General features: G+C 41.1%; 1 protein-coding gene across 1 annotated transcript in view; it reads right to left on the minus strand.

Annotated features, from left to right (window-relative positions):
• Positions 1-9,865, minus strand: part of NME8 (NME/NM23 family member 8) — a 63,435-nt gene that overhangs the window by 38,337 nt on the left and 15,233 nt on the right. Inside the window, exons 9-11 of the mRNA XM_011972852.1 lie at positions 7,779-7,852; positions 6,576-6,668; positions 4,288-4,484 (exon numbers count right to left, since the gene is read on the minus strand). Coding sequence (XP_011828242.1) covers positions 4,288-4,484; positions 6,576-6,668; positions 7,779-7,852 — 364 coding nt within the window. The remainder of the gene's footprint in view (positions 1-4,287; positions 4,485-6,575; positions 6,669-7,778; positions 7,853-9,865) is intronic.

Here is a 9,865-nt window from a genome sequence, read left to right on the forward strand (position 1 = left end):
GAAAAAAAAAAAAAGAGTCAGGAAGTCTCAGTGAGGTCCACAAGTCTGTTATTCTCAGGTCTGTGGCTGTCTGCAGGTCCTTGTTTTCTGGGGAGCTCAGGAGCTCCTCAAACTCACAGTGGAGAAAACACCACACCACCCTCACCTTCTCCTGCCCTGGGGACCTGAACAGAGCTCCAGAATTCACTGATAGCCAGCTGCTCATCAGTTCAGCTTCCCTTTGACTCGGAGAGGAAAGAAAGCTTTGCAGATGGGAGTAGAGTCAGGGTATAGAATTCAGACTGCCCTGATCCCAGAAACACCTTTAGGGATTATTTTAGGAATTGTATCTACTATGTTTAATTTAAATGAGAATACCATAAAAGAAAAAATTAAGTTCCCTATAGCTATTACAGTTATAGGGACAAATAGAGAGGCTACTGAGAAGAGAATAGACATTTTCTAAGGACAGAGGAATACAATATAGTGGAGGTGGTTGGAAATGTCACCTTCACTCTGTCATAACGACTTAAAACTGAAAGTGACCTCAGAGGTCATCATCTAATTCTTCCCCATCTTCGTATCTCTAGGATTTGGCATATAGTAGGACTTTAATAAATACTAGATGAATGAATCAACACATAACAGAATAAGTGAATTAATGAGAAGACTCGGCCAGTTACTACGTGTGTGACTCCGAGCAATGTAGCTAATGGAACCACACCTTCCTGATCTGTAGAAAGACTGGAAAGCAAAGATAAATGACACTATCCTTTCATTTCTTAAAACAGGCTGATTAAAGAGACAGACATGTAAATAATGTAATAAAAAGCCATCATGAAGGAAGCTGGAATGTGAACGACAAACGAGGGTACCTCTGCCCTGTTTCCCTGACTCTTCCCCATCCTTCTGCAGCCACTGGAGCAGGCAGACCATCAGTTGCATGGAGAGAGTTTCCCCACACCATGTGAATTCATAAGCTGTGAAGTGTTTGTCTCCATAGGAATAACCAGCCAACAAAGCCTTGGGGCTCTGCTGCTCTGTACACAGAGGGGTCATGTGCATGGGAGGGGTCACCAATCACTCCCAGTTCAATTGCTCTGCTTTTTAACTTCTCTCCTGTCTCACCCTCTCCATCCCCACCACCCAGAGAGGAGATTGAGCAGGCTGGGAGACAGGAGAGAGGGGGCAATAAAGAGTGAAAGTGAACAACTGAATAAATTACTCATGAGAGTTTTTTGTCCTTATTCCTTTAGATTCTGGACATACTTGAAAGATGTCACATGGAAGTGACAGTGCCTTTCAGGCCCTCCCTCCAAAACAAGAGCTGTGAAAACAAGAACAAGCACTATAAGGGCCAGGGGAAAGCTTCCCCTCTGTCCTCTCAAGTTTCGCTGAAAAACCAACAGGCATCAACAACAAAAAGTAGATTAGTTGGAGAAAAAGCAGACAAATTTGATTAACATGTACACAGGGAGAACCACAGAGTGAGTACCCACCCCCAATGAGGTTCAGAAGCTTATAAACCAAGCTTGTCCAACCTGCAGCCCGCTGGCTGCATGAGGCCCAGGAAGGCTTTGAATGTGGCTCAACACAAATTGGTAAACATTTTTTTCTTTTTTTTTTTTGAGATAGAGTCTCACTCTGTTGCCCAGGCTGGAGTGCAATGGTGCGATCTTGGCTCACTGCAACCTCCACCTCCCGGGTTCAAGCGATTCTCCTGCCTCAGCCTCCTGAGTAGCTGGGACTACAGGCATGCACCACCACGCCTGCCTAATTTTTGTATTTTTGGTAGAGACGGGGTTTCACCATGTTGGTCAGGCTGGTCTCGATCTCCTGACCTCGTGATCCACTCGCCTCAGCCTCTCAAAGTGCTAGGATTACAGGCATAAGCCACCGCACCCAGCTCAAATTGGTAAACTTTTTAAAACATTGTGATTTTTTTTTGCAAGTATTTTTTTTAAAGCTCATCAGCTATCGTTAGTGTTAGTGTGTTTTATGTGTGGCCCAAGACAATTCTTCTTCTTCCAGTGTGGCCCAGAGAAGCCAAAAGATTGAACACCCATTATAAACCATCTGGCAAAACAGGCAATGGGAGTGGGGAGAATTCTGCTGAGGGGCAATAAAGGATGACTAGGGAGAATGAATGGACCAACGCACAGAAATTAACTTATACACTATCTCCGTGCAGATGTGGTTACATTCTTGGTCTTATAGGGAGGGGAAGAGAAACAGTTGTTCTCCTTGTCGGATCTGTGGATTTTAGGCAGATAAAAGAACTTTAGCTTCATCCTGTGCTTTGAGAGAGACAGCTGGCCTGGAGTGCTGGGGCAAGTCAGAGAGATTGTGAAGCTTTTTCAGTTCAGCAGGTCAAAGCGCCATATTTTGGGTATCAGTTTCTGAGCCCCAGCACACCAAACAAGCATGCTCCATGCTGTCCCATGCTGTCTGCTGTGGCCAGCTTGGGATAAACATGGGCCAAAGGCACATGGGGACTCTAAGTTTAGAAAGGAAATACTGCAGACTGTGCCAGAGCAAGATGTACACATTTCATGTACACTCTGACCTTGGCCCCTACAGTGCTTGCTCTTGTTCTGGAGGGAGAGCTGCTGGCACTTCCTTCTGACATGCCCATTAACATGCCGAAATTGTTCATGGTGTCATGTGAGTATTGAACAATGGGAGCTTCTCAAAGTTGGATGTAAAGGAGGTTTACTATCTAAACAATAGCCCCATGGAATGATGACTTTATTCATTACATTAATGAGTGCTTCATAGAACGCTTTTTGTTTTTTGAATGGCTTAAAAATTCTAGAATAAAATGTGGTATCTTTTTAAACTTGACACACCCTACCCAACAAACCTTCCCTCGGCCCACTCATTATTATTTTCCCTTAAAACCCTGAAAGTAACTGCTACTGTTTACAAAGCTCCTTGACAACAGGATTTACTTTATGAGTTCCTTTATCCTGCATACAATTTGGAACTAATGATATTAGGATCTCCCACTTCCTGAAAATATGGCATCATTGGGAGCCAACAGAGGTAGGCACCCAAGAAAAGCCACTACAATTCATTAATAAGACAAGAAGGAATAACAAGTAATATTCTGGAGATTCTCCATCAGAAAATGCAATGGAGATGGGCTGCCAAGCACAGGGAGACACATCCCGGGAAGCCTCAAGGCTCAGATACTCTAAGTATGTTCTTGCTCACCTGACTTTCTTTCCGGTGCAGCCTGACAACTGCTGTGTTACACTCTCCATTCTCTGAGTCTTCAGAGGAATAACAGGCACAAACAGCAGCACATAAAACCAACGCTCTACCAATTATTTACGTCTATTTTCTAATATTTTAAAATCCATCAACAAAATATATACAACCATTTTGTTCTCAGTAATTTGTAACCACAAACCATCTAAAGTAAAAGTTCATGTTTCATGTTTTTAGGGCACCGGGAAGCTGGAAGGGGAAGATGGGGAGATGGGAGAGGAGACTGAGTTGGGAAGGATTATACATGATTCCAATACGCCCTTCAAGCCCCAGCCCTTGTGGCCAGACTGCTGTGCCCAGCTTTAGGAAAACAAACAGGGAAAAGGCCTCCCTTTCTAGTGGTCTTGACATAAACTTTCAGGGTAGTCACAGTGAGGGGAGCAAAGATCACCTGAGGGCTACCAAGCTGACTATACAGAGGCCAAACTCATTATGTGAGGAATTTAGAAGTAACTAGACTTCCCTATTATTTAAAGCCAGCATCTGGTACCAGGCTTAAAAAAAATTATAAGGAACTAGAATTTCTACACATCTCCGGAATGCATGTATGTTCAAACTCATTGTGCAACCCTTGCTGACATCAAGGCATAAACATGTCTATAAGTGCAATTATTTGTCATGACCTGTGTGGCTAATAAGGTCCAAATTACCCTTAAGCTCCAGCTTTAAAGTCCATAAATATCCCTAAAGAAAAATCCACCAAGGCGAGCTCAGTCCTCTCTTACTGAGGAGCCCTGCTGGACTCTTCTGCAGTCCTCTTTCTACCTAACAAAAATTTCCTTTCAAACCTACACCGTCACCTCTAAATTCTTACTACCCTACAACCCACAAGCCAACTACTTTTTCCGATGCCAGGTATCTGACACTTCACCCGGCACACAGCTCTTCTGAATATACAGTATGTTAGGTTGACTGGAAGAAATACTTATGCCTTTAACATAAAAACATTTGCCCTTAGGTATTGAAGTGCCTACATGATGCTTCATTACCCAATAACACATTGCAAGTGACACAATTCCTGGTCTTGAGCTATACCTGTCTCGTTTCTTCTTCATCATTCCAGGTGTAACCTTGGCTTCAATCTCACATTGATCCTCAGATGGTTTGTTAGGTTCCGTGTCAGGCTGTGGTTCAGTTTCTTCAGGGGGAGTATTGTGTTTACTTCCTTGAGATACAACTAGAATATAACTTAAGCCACTTGTCATAAAAGAGACAAACTCTTCGAAGTCAGGCTACAAAATAAAATGATAAACTGTTTCCTTCAGGCTCCTGAAATGGATGGACTAAAATGGTAGTCGCTACCCAAGTCAAATGAAATCTTCCCCCTCCATGGTCCCTGGGCAAGGGAATGTTACTCTTATAAGTCTCTGTTAACAATACATTTTTATGTTTGGGGGTTTTTTTTGTTTTTTTATTGAAAAATAATTGTATATATTCATGGGAGACATAGTGATGGTTCAATAAAGAAAATGTATAATAACCAGAGCAGGGTAATTTTGTATCCTTCGAAAAATAAATCTCTTGGACCCCAAAATCACTAAGCCAAAGGGAAAAGTCAAGCTGGGAACTCCACTGCGCAAATCTGCCTCTCATTTTATTCCTAAATAAGATCGCTACAGAGATTTAAAAAAAAAAAAAAAAATGCTACATACCTCCCTCATAATTTGTCCACAAGGAAATTCCTTGTGGGCCTCAAGATCTTTACTCTAAAACAGTTCTGTTGGATTTCACCCTGGCAATGTAAATTGATAATTGATAGCTTATCTTCACAGGTGGGGGACAGAGGACAGACAGAGCCGAAAGTCATCCCTCTGCTCACCTGAGACAAATGCACGTCTGATGGCTTCCTCTGCTCAGTTGTTTATGTAAAAATGCAGATTCACTAAGCGAGACTAAGGCATAAGTGACTATTCCTCTATGGCATCTCGCATGTAAATCGTGTGTTCAGCGAAAGGCTCATCAGAGACTCAGAAGAATGCAATCGTTTGTCTCTTACCTACCTATAACCTGGAAGCATCGCACCCCACAGCTCTGCTTCATGTTGCCCCACCTCTCCGGAAGAACCAGTGTACACATTACACACACTGACTGATGTCTCATGTCTCCCTAAAATGTATAAAATCAAGCTGTGCCCTGACCACCTTGGGAACATGTCATCAGGGCCTCCTGAGGCTGTGTCATGGGTGTGTCCTTAACCTTGGCAAAATAAACTTTCTAAATTGATTGCAACCTGTCTCAGATAGTTTTAGTTGACACCTTTAACAAATCTTTCCCTATTCCTTCCCAGCTACTAGTCTCCTACATTTTTAAGTGGTAGAAGTTCAAAGCTAGTTGGAATTGATCTTAAAGATAACCTAACAACATTCCCAAGTTTTAGGATGTTTCCAAGTCATCTAGGGGGCTTGTTAAGACACATTTTTCTGGAGCCCAATCCTAGAGTATTAGCATGTCTGAGGTGGGGCCCAGGAATTGGATTTTCTCAGAAGTTCACAGTTAATGTCTATGCAGTTGGCGTAACCCTTTCTTTCTACACAGGTGGAAGCTGGGGCCAACAGAGATGGCGTGAGTGGTGCAGTCAGTTCCACAAAGTATTGTCCAGTAGAACGGTCTGTGATGAGGTACATGCTCTCTGCCCTTTCCAACACAGTAGCCACATGTGGATTTGAACACTTAAAATGTGGCTAGTGCAACTGAGACTTCATATTTTTAATGTAATTTAACCTTAATGAATTTAAATTCAAATGATCACATGTATCTAGTAGCTACCATATTGGACAGTACATTTCTAGAAGTGAGGTCTCCTGACTCCCAAGCCAGTACACTTTCTAATACACAGCACTGCCTTTATTATATTACATCCCCAGACAAAAAAGTGTTGGTGGGGCAGGGAGGTGGCATGAGTGGGGCAATTAGGGTAGGGACAGCCTGAGGGAAACGCCTTTAGGTAAAGAAAAGATTAAAGCAGTCTTGTGAAGCTGATGTCAGAGCCTTCAACCCAGAATAAAAATCAATAGGAAAGGACTGGATATTCACTTCCAGAGGACTGATGCAGGGGCCTTTGAAAGACATGACATAAAGAGGTCTTCATGTCAACAAAACACAATCAGACCATCCAGTTTTGCTTGGCAGCCACTATTTCTACTGAAGATTTTTTCAGAGCTGCTATCATTGGCATCTCCATGATATGGACACCAACAGGGACACCAGAAGTTATTTTAGTTGTTCAGACTTACCAATTTGCTTATCTGTGATAAAGATTTAAAGCTTATAGAGGTCACTGTATTTAAACACATAGAGGATTTTTTTCTTTTTAACTTTCATACCTGGTCTGCTATTTGACTATAGAAGTTGACAACTTGTTCTTCAGTGAACACTGTCTTATGCTCTGCTTCTATGATAAATCCTGCTGTGGTAATCTTCAATTAGAGAGTAAGGTCAAATCCAAGTGTCGTGGGATCACATGTAAAACAAGTTAAGTTTGTTTTCTGGACTTAACAAACCACCAGCTTTCAATGCATTTTCTATAAGAACCTCAGCAAAATCTATGGGACACTTGGTTTGAAGTGGCTCAAAAATATACAAACTTTAAGATTTGACTGCCCTGCTGGACTTCAGACTTGCACGGGGCCCACAGCCCCTTCATTTTGGCCAATTTCTCCCACTTGGAATGGCTCTATTGACCCAATACCAGCACCCCTACCCCTATTGTATCTAGGAAGTAACTAACTTGCTTTTGATTTAACTGGCTCATAGGCAGAAGGGACTTGCCTTGTCTCAGATGAGATGTTGAACTGTGAACTTTTGCGTTAATGCTGAAATGAGTTAAGACTTCGGGGGACTATTGAGAAACCATGATTGGTTTTTGAAATGTGAGGACATGACATTTGGGAGGGGCCAGGAGCAGAATGATATGGTTTGGCTCTGTCCCCACCGAAATCTCATCTTGAATTTTAAACTCCTACAATTCCCATGTGTTGTAGGAGGAATCCAGTGGGAGGTGACTGAACTATGGGGGCGGGTCTTTCCTGCACTATTCTCATGTTAGTGAATGAGTCTCATGAGATCTGATGGCTTTAAAAATGGAAGATTTCTTGCACAAGTTCTCTTTGCCTGCTGCCATCCATGTAAGATGTGACTTGCTCCTCCTTGCCTTCTGCCATGATCGTGAAGACTCCCCAGCCATGTGGAACTGTAAGTCCAATAAACCTCTTTCTTTTGTAAATTGCCCAGTCTCAGATATGTCTTTATCAGCAGCATGAAAACAGACTAATATACAATCTAGTATAAGAACTATACTTTTTTAAATTTTACATAGGACGCTGGTAGAGTAGGATCATTTACAGAAGGGTGCATGAATAGATCGAGCCTTGTAAAGACATAAAGAACTCAAAGCCTTCAGAGGTAACTAGCACCAGTAGTGCATTTTTGTTATATTTCACTCTAAATGATAAGTTTGTCTTCAAACTGACGATTAAGAGGTTGTTATTTTGCAATTAATTTAATCATAGTTGGAAAATATTACTTACTTTTCTTTTAATTTCTAGACCTTTTCCACTAATCACAGCATCCGGTTTGATAATAGCAATACTGAATAAGTCCTCTAGAAAAAAATTTAGAAGAAGACAGAATTTCATTTTCTTGGCACAAAGTCTGGATAATGAAGGATCTGGCAATTAGCAATGTAAGTTTCTAACGATCAGTGAATTGTTGCCCATTGATAGCTGCGTATCTTATTATGGCATTTCAACTACCAGAGGGTTCCTACTTAGAATCAAAAGGCAGTTCCTATATTTGCATGCAGGAGAAACATTCACAAGAGTTTTTAATCAAGAGGAAACAAAAATTGAGTAGGTAGGCCCTGGCGGTTTGAATGCAGTTCCCATGTGTAAGAAGCACACACAGGGTCCATCCAGCACAGTACCACCAGTGAGTGAAGTTTTAACTGTGAATCATGCAAGTAAACATCACCAACGGATTCATCTATGAATGTACCGACATTCTTATAATGAACTTTTAGTGTAAGATAACTCATTTGGTTGTGACTGTTTGCCTCTGCTCCCTCCAGAATATGAAGACATACACCCCGCTACCCCAACGCAGATCATCTAGTGAAGGCGTGAAATTGTTAACTGCAAAGTAAACCAAGAGTATGGGTCATCAAGGAAGAAATTATCATCACACATTTTTGGAAGATGGTAAAGGATGAAGTAGGAAGCTGCTGTCCAGATTAGTAACAGGAGACAGGAATCCATTGTCCTGGGTAACCTCTGAAAGGCTCCAGGCCCAGAACCAAAGGTAAGGCAAGTGAGGAAAAGAGGGTGCTTTTTAATAGCTGAGTCTTGCAAGGCACAAAATCATCATTTATCTGAACAATTCCTCATTAATAAACATGGATTTTGTTACCAGTGTTTAGCTGGAACAAGTGATGCTCTGATGACCACCCATGTACAGAAAACCCTTGGATTACTTTGAAGTAAATTTACTTACGAACACTTTCATATGGTGATTCCTCACTAACTTCTGAATCTGAGTCTACTAATGGAATTTCAGGATGCTATGAAAAAGAAATACAATGCAAAGAGAACACAGTTATGTTTTAAAATGATAGTGAGTGGGTTTTTAGAAATTTTGTGTCTAGTAAATATTTATAATTTACTAAATAGAAAGTAAAGTGGAAGAGTTCCTGAACTTATCTGACATTACTGTCTCCAGCTTTCCACTGAAATAAAATAAGGGATGTTTTCAAATGGAAGGGGCAGGAATAATGCATATGTGCAGTATGAAAAGGGTAGCAAACCTTAAATTTTTTATTTTTTATTTATTTATTTTTTGAGTAGGAATCTTGCTCTGTCGCCCAAGCTGGAGCACAGTGGTGCTATTTTGGCTCACTGCAATCTCTGCCTCCTGGGTTCAAGCAATTCTCCTGCCTCAGTCTCCCGAATAGCTGCGATTACAGGCACCCGCCACCATGCCAGGCTAATTTTTGTATTTTTAGTAGAGACGGGGTTTCACCATGTTGGCCAGGCTGGTCTCGATCTCCTGACCTCAAGTGATCCACCCACCTCGGCCTCCCAAAGTACTGGGATTCTAGGCATGAGCTACCGCACCCAGTCAAACCTTAAAATTTAATAAGAGCATGGGAGATAAAATAAGAACAAATCAGAAATTAATAAATAAGAAAACTGTAAACATATGATTATCATGTTAATGATCAAAGGAGCATTTGATAAGTGTGAAGATCTATTCTTGACCATTACTATCAGCAAATTTGGAACAAAAGAATATTTCCTTAACTTAAACAAAATCTTTCTAAACCAATAATCAATATCCTATTAAAGAGCAAAATACCAGAAGGACACAGGTTCCTAACTTACAGGGAAGCCATGAATATGCTTCTGTGATTCTGTGAACTACCCGAAAGGTTTCATTTTTATGTATATAAATATATATACACATGCATTGCCAAAATGCCTCCCAGAAAGGTTGCACCATTTACACACCTAGACAGTTACAAAATTAGGTTAAATAATTTAGGAAAACATCAAATAAAAGGTAAAGTACTTTTTAAAAATTAAAAGACATAAAGTACTCAAAGCCTTTAGAGGTACCTAGC

This window comes from Mandrillus leucophaeus, unplaced genomic scaffold (genome assembly GCF_000951045.1).
Source record: "Mandrillus leucophaeus isolate KB7577 unplaced genomic scaffold, Mleu.le_1.0 Scaffold100, whole genome shotgun sequence".
Classification (NCBI taxonomy): domain Eukaryota; kingdom Metazoa; phylum Chordata; class Mammalia; order Primates; family Cercopithecidae; genus Mandrillus; species Mandrillus leucophaeus.